At 41.1% G+C, this 17,292-nt stretch overlaps 1 protein-coding gene across 1 annotated transcript; it reads right to left on the bottom strand.

The window, feature by feature from the left end:
* Positions 1-11,664: 11,664 nt before the first annotated feature.
* On the bottom strand, positions 11,665-13,059 carry LOC116825035 (C2 calcium-dependent domain-containing protein 4C-like). Its single transcript, XM_032780724.2, has one exon. The coding sequence runs from the start codon at positions 13,057-13,059 to the stop codon at positions 11,776-11,778; it is 1,284 nt and encodes a 427-aa protein (XP_032636615.1). The 3' UTR covers positions 11,665-11,775.
* Positions 13,060-17,292: the final 4,233 nt, after the last annotated feature.

The following is a 17,292-nucleotide window of genomic DNA, read 5'->3' on the forward strand; positions in this document are numbered from 1 at the left end:
CTAGTTGTAACACAGTGTAAAAAAAGGGGAAAAGACTGTTGACAAAGTATATTTTATAGTATATAATTTATTTTATCTTAAACTTAACACTTGCATTTTACTACCAATAATAGCAAAATGTTAATTTTATTTGAGAAAAGACTGTTTTTCCACTGATCATCTGACCAAGTTGGTTCTGACTGTGCTGACTGATGCAGTTATTCATTGTAATAAGCTTTTATATTTCTCTGGCTAAACCAATTCCTAGAAATGTGGCAAGTGGTGCTTCTGCACACAATTCAGATCACTAGTAAACATGCCCATCTGTTCAATATTTTCCTTCCAGTATAATTTTGACTCTGTGGGTAAAAGCAGTTGACTGAGGGGAGTACACAAGAAGTATATATGCTCTTACAGACTCACTCCTTTTACTGTAAAACTTCATAGGAAATCAGTTGTAATTTGTTGTATCAGAATACACATTTAAGAATCTACATTGCCAGTGATGTAGCTATATATTAGAGGAATATTTTTCAAACTCAACTTTTGATAGCTCTGGCAGGCTAATCAGTACTCAGGTGGGGTATTTTGATGAGGAAAGTCACATTCTTAGCAGCATTGTCAGCCATTTTGTAGCCTCTCAGCTGTTGTAACAAAAAAATGCTGCTAAAAATAATTTCACTAGTACATTATTTGCCTTGTAAAATTATATCTAGCTAAAGTGAAAACACTTTTTTTGTCAATGTTTATAGCTGTAAAACATGCTGAAATAAGCTATTTTTAAAGAAATTACATTTTGTAAGTCGATCATAAATGATACATATAGATACAACAAGAAGCAGAGAATATATTTAAAGTAAATTTGCCATAATGAAATCAATATATGGTGAAATCAATGAATAGTTATACACATGTTAAAAGGAGAGTCACTACTTGGACTTTTTCAAGAAATTCGAGAAGGCAGTTGGACATGATTTACAAAATCACCCATGAAAGCAGCAGAGAATCCTTTGGCACCTTATAGACTAACAGAGGTTTTGGAGCGTGAGCTTTCGTGGGTGAATACCCACTTCGTCAGACGCAGGTAGTGGAAATTTCCAGGGGCAGGTATATATATGCTAGGTGAGGCCCGTAGGCCTCACCGTCCTGATGAATAACACGTATCTCTAGCTTGCTTGCTAGCATATATATATGCCCCTGGAATTTCCACTGGTATTCACCCACGAAAGCTCACGCTCCAAAACCTCTGTTAGTCTATAAGGTGCCACAGGATTCTCTGCTGCTTTCACAGATCCAGACTAACACGGTTACCCCTCTGATATAAAATCACCCATAATTCTCAAAATTACACTGCCTAATGCCATATTTCCTCCCATTTCCCCCCATCGCTCTTGGATTAACTCCCTCCCCCTCCCACTACCCCTTCCCCTTCATAAAAATGTGTTACACCTTTTCTGGAGGTGGCATGTGACAAATTTCAGATTTAATCAGGGGTTTCCATTTGGGACCCCGAGACTATTTGTCATTTTTTTTCTGTAATGTGAAGTAATTCAAAGGGAAGATGCCGCAAGTATATGTGTGTAAAAAGTCTTTTGTATTAAGATGTGAACGTACAAGTCTAATGGATATAAAACCTGAGTAACTCCATTGCCTCAAGAAGTTTATTATGGATTCAAGTAAGTTGTAAATTGAGCAGAATTTGGTGCTCAGATGCAGTTCCTAGGCCAAATTCTCCAACCATGGAAGTGGCTGCAGTTCCATTGGCACCTTAGAGACCAGCAAATTTATCTGAGCATAAGCTTTCATGGGCTACAGCCCACTTCATCGGATGCATAGACTGGAACATACAGCAAGAAGATATTTATACATACAGAGAACATGAAAAGGTGGAAGTAGCCTGTAGCAGGGTGCTGGTGCAAAGGCACCTAATTAGCCCCTGCTCAGCCAGCCCCAATGGGGGGAAATAGATTGAGGCTGGGGAGAAGTCTGGTGCCTGGCTTTTAGAACTGGCTGCACCTGCAGGCCTGAGGGTTCAAGGGCTATAAAGACTGGCTGGCAGCTGGAAGACAGGTGAATGGCCAGAGAAAGGTCAGTCTCCAGGCTGAGGGCAGACTCTGGGTAGGAGAGGTGATTTTAAGGCTTGCAAGCTCTGTATATAGCATATCATTTGTGATGGGAGAACATGTGTAAATAAAGCCATTGGTGCTGCAGAGCTAGAAGTCTCTCTGAGCTTTATTGGGGCAGCCAGTTGGCCTCAGGAAGAGGGGTGGGCAGAGGACCTTGTTACATAGCCATACCAACTGTAAGAGGCCAATCAATAAATTTGTTAGTCTCTAATGTGCCACAAGTACTCCTGTTCTTTTTGTGGATATAGACTAACATGGCTGCTACTCTGAAACCTGTGGTTCCATTGACTCATTTACAGAGATAGTGACTCAATTTCATCTGAGGCTTTTTTAATCTAATGGGCGGGTGAGTGGGTGGGTCTCTCTGGTTTGTTAGGGTTTTTTTCCCCCAGAGATAAGATACTGAGGAATGCATTTGAGCTAGCAAATTTAGTGGAGAAAGAAGAACTCCTTCATAAATTCTCTCAGTTGCTGGAAGCAAGGCCAACCTGCTGCTTGTAACCAGTTTCAGAAGTAGTATGCCAGCATAGCTGAGCTTGCCAAACAGCCATACACCAAGACCAAAGGAATAAGTGACTGTAAGGAAATGGGTTGGTTTTAATGCCATTAATCCTAAATACCTTTTTAAACCTCTTCTCACTTCAAGGGGTAATGTGGTGTCTCGTTGCTTGATGTGCTGTCTGTTGTTTAATTTAAATCTAGCTCCGATCATCAGCCTGGGCAGTTTGAAAGAGAAGAGGATTAGAGTTACAGGATACATTAAAAACACAAAGACTTAGTGCTATCCCCCATACAGCCAGCTCAAAAGAAGCCTACCATATTGTCATAACCAAAATCCTGACTGGGACAAATTCTTAAATCTGAAGGGTAGAATACTAGATAAGAGTATTTGCTAATCTGTGTGGAAAATAGGACACAAGGCGATAAACAGGTGCAGCTCCAAAACACTAGACTATCCAGCCTTGACATAATCTTACATTTATTACTGGTTGTAGATGTAGGATTGACAGCCTTGAAGACTTATGCTATTTGACCACAGGCAAAGGTACCATGGCCAACAGCACTGTGCATTTCCTACACTGTCTTGAGCCTCAACCTTATGCCATAGGAGCCTCTTCTAAAGTAAGGGCAATTCAGTTCTATATGACATAAACAGACCTTGACATTTGTGCTAAGCATAACAACAAGAGCATGTAATTGAGCATTAACTAACTTAGCCATTACTAACTTAGGTTTGATTTAAACCAGTAACACACCTTTGTCTGTCCCACTACCAATATGTTGAGTCATCCGGGCCCACCTATTTAGGTAACAAATTATTTAGGGGTAATGAAAGTAGTAGTGAGGTGATAACTTTCTCGTATGGAAAGTGTACTGTAGCATCATTAAAATTTAGATAGAGAAGGGGATTTCAACTGCAAAACGTGTCTGTTAAGCTTTATATAAAGCAGGGGATACAATTACAAACAGCAAAGTCAGTGCACCAGCTCAGTGCTGAAAAGTTCTCAAACATCACCAGACAATCCTTGTTTGGCGTAGACTGCAATAATGAAGTCCAAAGACTTGGAGTCTTAATTTCCCCTCTGTTATATTAAACTAGGTTCCTTCCAAGTGTAGTGGTATAAATCCACACTTTAATACTTTAGGTAATAAATATATTAAAGAACACTTGGGCCTTGATACTATTTTGGAATCCATTGGATAAACCCTTTCACTACTACACAGTCTCACTTACATGAATAGGCCTCATCATAGCATAGGGATATTACTCAGGTGCAGGGGTATTAGCTAGTGGAAGGCAGAGCAGAATCAGGGACTTGGATTATCAGTGAACCTAAAGAAAGCTATCCAAAATCCTATATTTTAAATGGCCTAGATTATTAAAGAGACTTGTATGGACTCCTGCAATGGACCATGTGAGCCCTTTATTCATGTGTGGTTTCTCTTTAATATTTAAGAGAGTAGTTTCTTGTCATAGCAACAGCAGCACTGTTTGCTTTTAGTACATATGCTTCAGTGCTGTCAGAAAGAACTGACTGTACAGGAACCAGCAGGGCCAGTGCAACCCATTAGGTGCCCGAGGTGGTTGCCTAGGGCACTAGCATTTGGGGGGCGGCATTTCGGGTCCTTTGGCAGAGACTGCGGTGGCTGGATCTTTGGCCGCCCCGGTTGTCGTCAGCATTTAGGTGGAGGGACCTGGGGCACGGGGGGGACAAGGAGGGCCGCTTGCAACAAGTAAGGGAGGTGTGCGGCACACAGGGGAACCTCTCCCTGCCCCAGCTCACCTCTGTGTCGCCTCCTCCCTTGAGCATGCTGCCCCACTCTGCTTCTCTCCCTCCTAGGCTTGCGGTGCCAAACAGCTGATTGGTGCTGCAAGCCTGGGAGGCAGGAGAAGTGGAGTGGCTATGGTGTGCTCGGGGAGGAGGCAGAGCAGAGGTGAGCTGGGGCGGGGAGCTGCTGCACAGCTCCCCAGGCCGGGGGGAGAAGCTGCAGGGGATGGGGGGGGTGCCTCATGGCGGGAGGAGTGAGGAGCTGTCATGGGGGAGGGTGCCTCATGGTAGAGGGGAGTGGGGAGCTATCGCGGGGGAGTGCCTTAGGACAGAGGGGTGGGGTGAGGAGAGCTGCCACAGGGCTCAGGGGGGAAGCTCTTCATTCCTAGTTTCTCAACTCCCTAATTCAACCTTTTACTGAGCAATCATTTTTTTAACAGATACTTGGTTTTTCTCTGTCATTACTTTCATGCAGTATCATTAAATAGTGTTTCTTTACTTAATGTCAGAGACTGGGCTACACATGGAGACCCTACCCGCAAACTTTTCTGCCTTTCCAGGCTACACAGTTTGACTGTATGGTAGGTTGATGGTTTTGAGAGAAAGGTAGGCCTATGGCAGAAACCTAAATACATAAACCAGTCTTTTATTGACCCAAACTGCACTGAGTTGCAGAACAGGCTCAATGAGTATAGGTCAGTACACAAACACCCTTTGCAAATCACTGAGTCTAGACCAGGCAGCTGCCCCTTACTACTGAAGCTATCTGGGCAGGCTGTGGAATCTATAAGTTTTACAGCTGAAGTTCTCCTTCTCCTGCCACCTGTAGTATCCTCAAGAAGAGAGAGGGAAATTGCTCTGAAGGCAACCATAGTTAATGAGAACTTGTATGTGGAGAGAGTGGCAGGATAGTATTTGATCCCCTATTGCTATAATAATTTAATGCCTTCAAGTAATTGTAGGTGAGGATCTACCAGCTAAAAAGAACCAAGGACTCCTTATGCTCTTATCCTAAAGGCAACAGGGAAGGTGATACCGCTAGTTAAATGGGGATTTCCCAGCAGAGAACTCAGATGTACCTGTAGTTAGCTTCAAGCATTGTGACAATAAAATGCAGCAAGAACAAGATAAATATTTTCAATAAATGCGCAGAGCAAAAGTGTAAGCATCAACTTCTTCATGTAAGGTTTAGGTCTTTTAATGTTTCAGTCCATAATGTATGGCTGTTCCTTTCCGCATGGAATGTTCATAATAAAAATTTCTGGTCAAAGAAGCAGCATTCCTATTCCAGTCACATTGAACAAGCCCATGGTTTGGTCACATTGCAACAACAGACCAGGGCAAGGTGTTGTCATCAAAACAGCTTCTATATCAAAAGGTGACAAGTTGTGTTAACATATCTGCAGAGAATGTAGAACTCCAGAAGTTGTAGAGGGGAAATAATACAGGTAAGCCCTAGAAGTTGTATTGTCAGTGCATTGCATGTGGTATCTGGCAACTTCCCATGGGAGCTCTGTAGGTAGGGACAAAAGTACAATTATTTCTACTTATCTAGTGTTCCTGTCCTCTGCTGCAGTAACATGCTCCAAAGAATAGAGGATTTGCATCTGTCCCCCAAGCTTTAGTAGGCAGTGTAGTATAGTCATGTCAGTCGCAGGGCATTAGAGAGGTAATATCTTTTATTAAACCAACTTCTGTTGGTGAGATAGATGAGCTTTTGAGCCATACTGAGCAGTTTTGCAGGGCTGGGATCCAAATTTTTTAAGCAGTCCTGGGTTTCATGGCTCTGCCTCATCGCCTGAAAGCCTAAAATAGCCAAAGGTGCATTTCTTTCCAGCTGTACAACATCAACCTATAAAAGCAGCCAGACTTTCAGAGGGCCAATGCTTAGCACTTTCTGAAAACCAGACCCCTTTGAAGTTCATTTAACACATTTGAAAAAGTAGGTCCAAAAGTCCAGGGGATGAAATGACTATTTCAACTCTGGCATAAAAGAGGTGGTGGGCCTTGGAAGAACACAGGATCCCCAACTGCCATGTAGATCTGAGAGGAAAAAGTTCACCTTTTTGATATATGGAGTAAAATGAGAATTGATTTTTGCATCTCAGGGCAAAGATCAATTATTTATTATTACTTATTATTGTGGTGTTTCAGTGAAGGATGCCTTTCCATCCCAGAAAAAAAAAGATTTGGTTAGCCCAAGACCTATTAAACTCATTGGACACTTTATAAATCAGCAAAGTTGTACTGTTGAACTGAAGTTAAACTCATTGGAATTTTTTGGTGGGGTTGGCTATAATCTGAGTGTCAAAATTATTGTTCAAGTAAAATGGAACAATCTGAGCTAACTATAACTATTAACATTTCCAAACTCCATAAAGCCTTGACTAGATTACACTAAAGCTATGTCAATATTTCTGACAAACACTTGCTTTTAGGGGGTTCTGATTCTCTCTGGATGAAACCTGGAGTAGTGTTCTACAGGTAACTGAATTCCAAAGGCAAGTAGAAGAAGGCTAAGTAACAGAGATATGAGGGATGGATCAGGCCTGGAGAGTGAAAGTTGTCATACATGGATTTTTCACTTGAAGTGCTCAATCTTATAAATTGTTTTCAGTAGATATAAAAGCAAATGATTTCAATGCAGATGTTTCAGGTCAACACTAAAGTATTCAGCAAAAGCAAAGGTGATGTTAGATGATGCCTAGCTCTAATGTTCTAATACCTTACTTGCGGGATAACTATTGCTTATGTTCACACTACAGGTTACCCTCCACATCCTCGAGAATCCTGGTAAGAACTATACCCGGGATCACCATCAGCGCTACAACAGGTTCAGTGATAACATTATTTTTCCCTTGTGGAAACTGAAATATGATAAACTTTGAAATAGGATAAACTTTGAAGGGCAACTTGGAGACCTATTATCACATGAATGGAAACAATCTTGACTGATTTTGAGTTGGAAAAATAAATAAAAGCAGTAGCTGTTACTGTGAGAACCTTTTAATTGAACTCAGGAAGGAATGTCCTGGGTTATTATGGATTATACCTTCAAACTACTGGGACTTTTGTTCAACAACTGAGTGAGGGATTTTCCACGTAAGACCTGGATGGTAAACTCACATTACCCACTGCAGCTGCAGGTTTATTCCAGGTATTGACTTAATCAAAAGGAAGATATTTTCAAGACATTGAATAGCTTTGGTTACAGAAGACACCAAAGCTTCTTTTGGTTTGTAAACTCAGATCAAGTTGTGAGGTACACTGATGCTTGCTTTTGCTCTCAGATGGGCTACATATTAAAATGACTAAAAACACAGATCACCATTGAATAATTTTTTGTATGTGGTGTTTTGGATGTGTCAGGGTCCAAACAAACTCACAACACTGTTTACTCTTTTTGCCACCAGGGCCTTTGACTTAATATGTATCTTTTTCTCTCCTCTTGAAACTGAAGGATGTAATATAATGGAAATATGAACTTTCCTTGATTGGAATCAATTGATTCATAACATAAAGCCAAAAGCAAAACAGAACAATTTGAGAGTGGAAGATGAAATAACATTTGAGTCAAAATATGTGATATTGCTGAGGACCTAGAATTAGTGAAATGAAGATAAATATCTGCCTTTACGTTTGTGCAGATTTTTTTCTCACCGTGTTCACCTATATGTTTTCACATATATAATATGCATTTAGGGATTGATTTTCAGATGAATCTTAGCAAGCGTCTGTTCTTTGTGGGTGCAGTGGCTTATTTGCAAAAGTGTTAGCAGCTTGCTTTCTGATCATTAATATTATGTGGCATGTAGTTACTATGTCAAAGAAACAAGGCAACATAATACATCCCTTTAAGCTGTGTTCAGTAACCAGTTTGTGTCATAATATAGCCAAAAGTGCTGACGGACAAAGATGGTGAATCTGGGCTGAAAGAAAGTACTCCTTTGTCTCATGCTCTGAACTAGCCACTTTCTCCAGCCTCATTGGCACAGTGTCTAACTTCGCCGACTCATATCTCTTACTACCATATACTTTGAACATTCCATCTAGGCAGAACATAACTATGTTATCTTCATAACTCAACAGCACATATTGTTTATCCACATATGTTTCTAGGATTTGAAGATAAGATACTAATGTTCTGCCTAGTTGGAATGTTTGAAATGCATGGTGGTGAAAGCAGTGAGTAGAAAGTTATGATAATGCTGAGAACCACTGCTTTTTATTGTAAGTTTGTATATCTCCAAGGCTGAATGGGAGGGAATGAAGAAATTCTAGAACAAAACTAAGTCTGCTCTGAGATCTCCTTGATAGAGCATGGATTTATTTGATGTTTTCTCTCCCTGCGGGAGTCTATCACGGTGGAGAACAGAAGACAATAAGAATAAAACTATCAATTACATACAAGAGCAGCATTTTTCCTTTTAACTATAGGATGGAAATCTCTTAGTTATTTGCAGCTAGAAAAGGAAACAGGAGGACAAAAAGATAACTCATAACAACTCCTAAGAAAAATCTCTTGTACTGCATACTCCTTTACACCACTGAAAGGACCATTATTATGTTTCCAGCAGGAGGCTGAGTAGCTGCAGTTTTGGAACTGATCAGAGGATGACATGATAGACAACTTCCTCTGTTCTTCCTGGCCAGTTAGATTGCTTTGGGAATGAATTAGTGCAGAGCTATTTTGGGTGAGCAAAAAGAGGCAGAGTGAGAGAGGCAGCTGTCTGGCCCAGAGGAGAGAGAAAGAGGGTGTGCATACCAACCCTGCCAAAGGGAAGAAAAGGCAAGTACCTGGTTAAAGGTATATAAGCAGCCTGTTAAGTGAAAAATGAGGTGCGATAGGTATGGAAGATCCTGCCTGAAAGCTCAGCCAAGGCACCCACAGCAGTTGCCAGTTCAAAAGGAGAGATGACAAATTGTGGGGAGAATCTGAAGGTCAAATCGGAGACAAGCACCACAGACAACGCTTATAGTCTTTGGGATCCTAGTTTGGGGAAGAACTTGTAACCAAAGGGTGTGGTTCTGATGGGAAAATGAAGAGATACTTGGATTAAATCTGGTATGGGCCAGAAGGATTCACTGTAATTAGTTAATTATTGGAATGGCTAATTGTGTTATAGCCCTAACCTATCCACTATCTATCTAACAGTAAGGGCAACATGTCTGAAGTAAATTACCCTCATTTTTACCTATCTTATATCTTGGCCAGACTCTGTGTAAAGGTGGTTGCTTTCATTCTTAACCCCTGTATGGTTAGAGTCAATCTTGAGGGAACCCACTAGGTGTTAATTACTGAGGTGGTTCTTATACATGCAATGGCAAGAGCCTTTGTGGTTTCTGCTCTGGCTGTCAAGACCACCGATGCAAACACACTTTCATGTACTGCCACACAGGGTAGATCAGGCTCAGGCTCATGTGAACCAGGATGGAGCCATTTACAAAGCTTAAACATCAAGTGGGGTAATCAAATAATTCTTCAGGGCAGGAACTCAGTACCACCATGTTGTCATTGAAAGCCTTTTCCGCCCAGACACACTAGAGAACATGTGTCCAGGTGTTAGAGTTTTATGTGCCTTCTCCAAGAAGAGGCTTAGAATGCTGCTGGAAGCATGCTAATAAAGTTAATGGACCACTTTCCCATTCTGATAGATAAAAACTATGATCCTAGATCCCTATAGCCCATACCCAAACTACTGATAGAAGGAATTACCTTCTAGAAGGAATTACCTTTTCCGGAAGCCCTGAAGGCTTGGTAGTATCATATTCAAATAAATATTAAGTACAACCAGGCATTAAACACTTGAGCATGTGAGCATGAACTTTAAAGTAAGAAAGTGGGATTTTTGGAGTTATTAAAAAACTATCAATACACCAGTTCTCCAATGGTGCAATTTCCTAGTTAACAGCAATGTTCTCTGCCTTAATTTACAATTAACAATGTACTACAGACCTTCTGTAAACATTTTGCTTATAATGTTGGCCAGTCATGCAGTCCTTACACTGTCAAAATTCCCCATCAGTTACAAATAAATCTAAGTAAAGAAAAATTAAATATTTCTTCATGAAAATGAGGCACACAGGCAACCACACTGAACATACTTTATTAAAATAGTTTTTCTTGGTTAAATGATAGCAAAAAAATAAACCTGTAAAATGTTCCCCTTGAGTTAAATAAAGTGCCATCCCTTTTAGTATCAAATGAGGACATCATATGAAATTTCTCCTCGGTGCATTTAAATTATTAATAGCTAGGACCCTGTTGTGGTAACTGCAAGTATTAATTGATGTGTATATATATACTCATGCAGCAGCAGTGAAGCATTGTTGTAAGTAATGTTATAGATTAACAACATGCTCATCCTATAACGTGGTACTTAAAGAATTTTCCTGAGCCAAGTTAGATCTTTCAAACATATGACATCTCTTGGGCAGATGAATATGGATTAAGTTGTCATTGACGTGTATGATAAATTGCCTCTAATTCACACATATAAATGTCTGTTGCTGCAAACTCCCAAACTATGTCTAAAGCCATGTCCAACACTTAGTACTTCTTGCCTAATTGTGAACAAATGTATTGCTTTTTAAATAGAAAGTTTCTTTCCTCTGTTGAAATGCAGGGTTGGCAAATACATGCAACTAACTTCCATATCAGCAGCAAGGGTAACAAGCCAGTGGTCTAGCATGATAACGAAAACTCCAGTTTTCTGTTAGGCCTGTAAACTTAATGCACAGCAGCGGGGATTTCAAAGGATCCTGCAATTGCTTCTAAATTAAGGTAAAGAGATCCTTTAAGTCCCCTCTATAGTATTAAATACTGATACGTGGAAAAAAACAAAAACACTTGCTTAATATCAGCCACTTACACATGACGTACTTGAAAATAAAACTTTGCTTGCCAATTATGATTTAACAATAACATCAATTAATTGTAAAATAGAAAGACATAACATAAGAAGGAAAGTAACATAGCCACATAAACAGGGTCAGCGCTTCCATTAGGCAACCCTAGGTGGTCGCCTAGGGCGCCAGGATTGGGAGGGGGCATTTTGTGCGCTCCCCATGTGAGCTTCTGGTTCTGCTCCCGTTGCGCCGCCGAAGAAGGACCTTCTGCTGAAGTGCCGCGGAAAACAGCGGCAGGCAATTGAGCAGCTCAATGACTGCCGCTGTCACCTGTGGCATTTCAGTAGAGGGTCCTTCTTCGGTGGCATGATGGGAGCGGAACTGGAAGCTCCTGCGCGCCCCGTGGGGAGCGCACAAAATGCCGCCCCCAGAATTCTGCTTAGGGCACCAGAAACTCTGGCGCTGCTCCTGCACATAAAATACACATCTTATTCAAAAGTAAATTTACCTAGCTCAAAATAGACTAGACTTATATTGCTTTCCTGTGCCCCTCAGATAGGCACCATACTCAATAAGCAAAATTCAATTTTACCTAAAATATAATCTCTTTTCATAGTAGATGCTTTATTCACAGCTTTTATCTTGATTGATCGTCTGTGAAGATCATCCTTAGAAATACCATCAAAGATGAAGTCCCCATTAAAGATGGGATTTCTGCTTCTCTTTATAACAGTGCTTCTTTGTTTCTGAACTTTCCCTGGCACATGAGAGAGTGTGATGCAACAGTTAATCCTTTTAGGTTCCATAAATACATCATATAAGCCTTCAGCGCTTATCAGACAGAATCTAAGCCTTCTGCTTTCAGGACAGTAGTCAGAGGACAGTCTCAAGATTCCTCTTCTATCAAGAAATACTGTATGCACATTTCTAAGTCTCTCTCTGTCATTAGTAAAATCCTGGGGAAAGATGGGTGACTGTGACCCAGAAGAGCTTTGTGTGCTTGAGCACTCGCATAAACTTGCCAAAGACCGCCTATTGGGATTGGGGCTGTTGTCTGTGGAGCTGTCTTCATCTGTGGATAAGGAGTTCTCCCTTAGCATGCTGGATTTATTTTCTGCCTTTAAAGCCCTGCAGAGCAGTCCCTCTCGGCTCTGGATTGTAAATAAAGAGTAGGATCTGGGAAGAAACCTTTTGAGAAGTGAGGAGGTGAAAGGGGAAGAGTCAGTGGAGGAAGCAGTATCATAGTCATAAGTGTCTTGTCTTGGCAGGTGTGGATGCCTAGAAGGGAGTCTGGTGGTGGTAGAGCTGATGATGCTGGAATCTACTCCTTTGTAGCAGATTCTGGAACTTGGAAGCAACTGTAGACAGGACATAGAACAGCTGCATGGGTCACTGTGGAAAATACTCTCTTTTCTTCGAGTATGGGGACTCTCCAGCAAAGTGCAGAATCCATAGGAGGTCTGCACCTTGGGGAAATGGAGCAGGGAAAGTGCTGCCTGTGACTGTGGGTCTGAGTTGGTGCTTTCTTCCACTGAAATGAAGTTATTAGCAATTTCAGTTGAGGGGATATGTGGCCACTGTATGCTGGGGTTGTGAACAGGTTCACAATGAGGGTACAGGTTGGTATCTGCATAGGACTGGATGCGAGAGCTGGGATCCCTTGCAGAATGGGAGCTAATCAATCTGGATGGGATGCAGAATTCTGGAATCCTGTCTGGGGTTAAGATGTTGGGAGAAGCAGCAGTTGCCTTCCTGGCTCTATTCCAGAAGCAAACTTCTTCTTTTCCCAACACGATTGGCTCTGAAGCCTTGCTGAGTTTCTCCAGGCACCACATCAGTAACAGTTTGTGAAACACACAGCTATTGTACAGGAGAGAGCTGTCCTAGGGGAAAGGCTGGTCACTGGAACCTATAACACAGGAAAAGTAAGATAAGGATCATTCGCTGCTTTTCATAAAATCCACCAGCCATTAATGGTCTAGAGGGAGGCAGAATTAAACACTGCATCAGAAGGAACCAGCTACAGACTTCATAGTTAGGGAAGGAGACTTGAAAAAAAAAAAAAAAAAAAGCCTGAGCGTGATTTTAAATGAACTGAAGCAAAATCACAAATGTAAAGAATTAATGAGAGAGCCTTCCTCTGTAGTGGTGAGACATGACAGATGCCTCTAGGACAGGAGTCGGCAACCTTTCAGAAGTGCTGTGCTGAGTCTTTATTTATTCACTCTAATTTAAGGTTTTGCGTGCCAATAATACATTTTAACCTTTTTAGAAGGTCTTCTTCTCTAAGTCTATACTATGTAACTAAACTATTGTCTGTAAAGTAAACAAGGTTTTAAAAATATTTAAGAAGCTTCATTTAAAATTAAATTAAAATGCAGAGTCCCCCAGACCGGAGGCCAGGACCCGAGCAGCGTGAGTGCCACTGAAAATCAGCTTGCCTGCCGTCTTCAACACACGTGCCATAGGTTGCCTACTCCTGCTCTAAGAGTTTAGGTCAGTTTTCCTGAACCACTAACTTGGTTGAAGGACTTTTCTTTTTCCGAAATGGGCACCAATCACTTGGCTGCTAAAAATGGTGTTTAACAAATACTAACACTTATAAGCTTTTGGCTTTTTAATTTATAAGAAGAAGTAAACACCCCACTTGACTTCCAATACACGTAACTCGAATCTTAAAGCATACTAGTCGATATTTTTGACGTGCTGTTAGAAAGGGTGCATGTTGTACAATTTAAGGAGTACCTACCTCTAATTCTTGCAATGCAGTGAGACAGTCCCTGCTAATGCCACTTAGCTGAGACACTGCAGTGGATGTTCAAATTGTAGTTCTGCTGCAGTTCAGCTAGACAACTAGTTCTGCTTTATAAAGGCTGACAGAAGTGGTCAGCGAATCGGACAGCAGAGCATCACCAGTGGAGACCTGCTCTCTTTCAGTCACTTGCTGCTCTCAGGATGACATGTTATCTGCCACAGCAACAACCTGCAAGCCCCACCTTCAGACAGGCTTCCAGTGAGTTTACATGCAGGTCAGTTTATCTACTGCTGCAGCTACACAATGTAAGAGCCTCATTCAGAGCCTGTGCATACCCCTCCTGTGTAATTTCTTTAGGTTTGTTTTTATTTGCTTGCATTTTTTAAAAAGACAGTATAACTATGTCTACAGCAAATATAAAAGGAAATATGGTAAAAAGGAGTGGATGTAGTAACGATGATGGTTCCTGCAAAGAATGGTAATTAGATGATCTAAGTGCCTACGGAAAGTAAGAGGAGAGAAATGGCAAGATGACTGGTACTGATGGAACTAGTATCAGAGGGGAGGCTAAATTGCAATACAGCACAGAATTTCATTGCAGTTGCCAGGGCAAAAAAACAACCTATAAACAGAAATGACATTAGTAACCACCCCAGAGATCCAGAATTTAGCCCAGTAGTTTCCAAATTGTGTAAGGAGAGATGGCTGGTCATATTTGTGTTGGTTTTCCACTTAGTATCCAGCTGTTAATTTGAATTCAAAACCACTTAAAGGAAAACCCACTAAATACCATTATAATATTTTCTATCTAAGAAACTGCTGGTCAGCATAGGCACAGGCAGCAATTGCCAAAAGGAGTGTTGGGATTGCAGTGCAAGGGACATTTGCAGTGGAACATTTTGGCAACTTTGCTCCAGCTTACTCTGAACCACACTCTTCAATGAAAGATCTCTCCAATTTCCAAGGCTGATTAGAGTATGGGGCAGTTGCCATATGGGGTACCATATTTGCTTATGGGTCATGCCAAATGCCGATTCCAGCAGGTCCAACTGCTCCACCACGTTATCTATATGCTTCATAGCACAGTGCCCCTGATAAAGGCAGATTATTCAGGAGTGGCTAAAAACTCCCCAGATAAATCCTAAGCAGCAGGCATTATTCCAGAGAGTTAACGTGCCCCAGTGTCAACAAGGCAATCACTCTAAAATATAGTATGCCTTATGAAAAACTGACTCTCCCTGAATTAGGCCATGGTATACTTCCCAAAAGTACTTGTGATATCGTTGGCCGTACTTCTGCTTGAACCAACAAGTGATAAGTGTCAGAATCTGAATGAGGATTCCCCATGCAGTGAGAAAGGTGTCTGACATTAGCTTATGGTACATAAGGCTATTGAAATGTTAGTGCTGTTGGAAACCATGAACATGTTGCACAGTTCAGGTGCTGCTGGAGCCTTCAGAAACCCACAAAATAGGATTTGCCATGGATATGGGGAGTTCAGTGAAAGTTACCCAGTGGGCTTAGTCTCTTCTGATACAAGATTCCCAATCAGTTGAGGTTCGTCCTGCTTTGAGCAGGGGGTTGGACTAGATGACCTCTTGAGGTCTCTTCCAACCCTAATCTTCTATGATTCTATGGTCAGTGTCAAACTTGATGATGAACACTAGAAGGTCTGAATCATAAGGTGCTGGGATGCTTGCTGTAAAACTCCCTGACCTGATCATGATTCTTCTCTCTTACTGATTTTACATACTGCAGTCACTGATTGTAATGGAGTTACTGCAGTTTTACATAAGTGACAAGAGAATCAATCTTAATATCTGCTTAGTAATGTAATGTGTATCCATGGCCATGCCAGGTATTCATTGCCAAGAGATAATCTCAGAAAACACTAGGGTGCCTTAGCTCTCTGAAATAATGCCTGCTTCTTAGGATTTATCTGGGGAGTTTTTAGCCACTCCTGAATAATCTGCCTTTCTCTATCAAAAAGGGGCACTGTGCTATCAAGCACAAAGATAAGGTAGTGGAGCTGTTGGACCATCTGGAATTGGCATTTGGCATGACCCATAAGCAAGTATGGTACTCAATATGGCAAATGCCCATACTCTAGTCAGCCTTGGAAAATAGAGGTACCTTTCATGGAAGAGTGTGGTTCAGAGTAAGAGTTAAGGTTCCTTCCCCACTCTGGACTTTAGAGTACAGATATGAGGACCTGCATGTGAACCCCTAAACTGAATTACCAGTTTAGATTTGGTTTTGCTGCGACCACTCCCAAATACTAACTCCCTTCCCTCAATAGTCTTGAGAGACTTTTTTACCAAATTTCTGGTGAATATCAATCCAACCCCTTGGATCTTAATACAAGGAGAATTTAACCATTTACCCCACCAATTTTTGGTGAGTCCAGATCCAATCCCCTTGGATCTTAAAACAAGGAAAAAATAATTAGGTTTTTAAAAAGAAGGCTTTTAATTAAAGAAAGAAAGGTAAAAATTATTTCTGTAAAATCAGGATGGAAAATAACTTTACAGGGTAATTAGATTTATAGAGCCCAGTGGAACCCCCACTAGCTTTAGGTTTAAAGTTACAGCAAACAGAGGTAAAACTTCTTAGCAAAAAGGAACATTTACAAGTTGAGAAAACAAAGATAAAAATAACATGCCTTGCCTGGCTGTTACTTACAAGTTTGAAATATGAGAGACTGGTTCAGAAGATTTGGAGAGCATGGACTGATGTCTGGTCCCTCTTAGTCTCAAGAGCGAGCAACCCCAAAACAAAGAGCACACAAACAAAAGCCTTCCCCACACCAAGATTTGAAAGTATCTTGTCCCCTTATTGGTCCTTTGGGTCAGATGTCAGCCAGGTTACCTGAGCTTCTTAACCCTTTACAGGTAAAAGGATTTTGGTGTCTCTGGCCAGGAGGGGTTTTACAGTATTGTGCACAGGAGGGCTGTTCCCTTCCCTTTTTGCTATGACAGTAAGTTAAGAGCAAAGTTGCCAATATGTCATGGCTCTTTTTTTTTTTTCATGCGAACCACTTTCTTGCCCCATAATGATACTGTTTAGTTGATCAATGCCTTGAGTAAGGAGGATCTTTTATGGAGAGATAGAAATCATTCACCTTTTCACTTTAGGTTGGGTGATGCGTGAGACATATGGAATCTTGCCATCCTTTGTTGGGCTACTTAGAAGGACCGAAGTTCAGCTGATAATTCACTTACTTTGCTAGTCAAGAGTGGAGGCTGTAATTGTGCCACATCCTGCTTTTATTTTTATTCTTTTACTTAAACGCCTTTAACTCTCTCTATAGTAA

Source organism: Chelonoidis abingdonii, chromosome 9, assembly GCF_003597395.2.
Source record: "Chelonoidis abingdonii isolate Lonesome George chromosome 9, CheloAbing_2.0, whole genome shotgun sequence".
In the NCBI taxonomy this organism is placed as follows: Eukaryota; Metazoa; Chordata; order Testudines; family Testudinidae; genus Chelonoidis; species Chelonoidis abingdonii.

Excerpts from the sequence above, each read along its gene's own strand:
- LOC116825035 (XM_032780724.2), bottom strand. The coding sequence starts at position 13,059 with ATGTGGTGCCTGGAGAAACTCAGCAAGGCTTCAGAGCCAATCGTGTTG.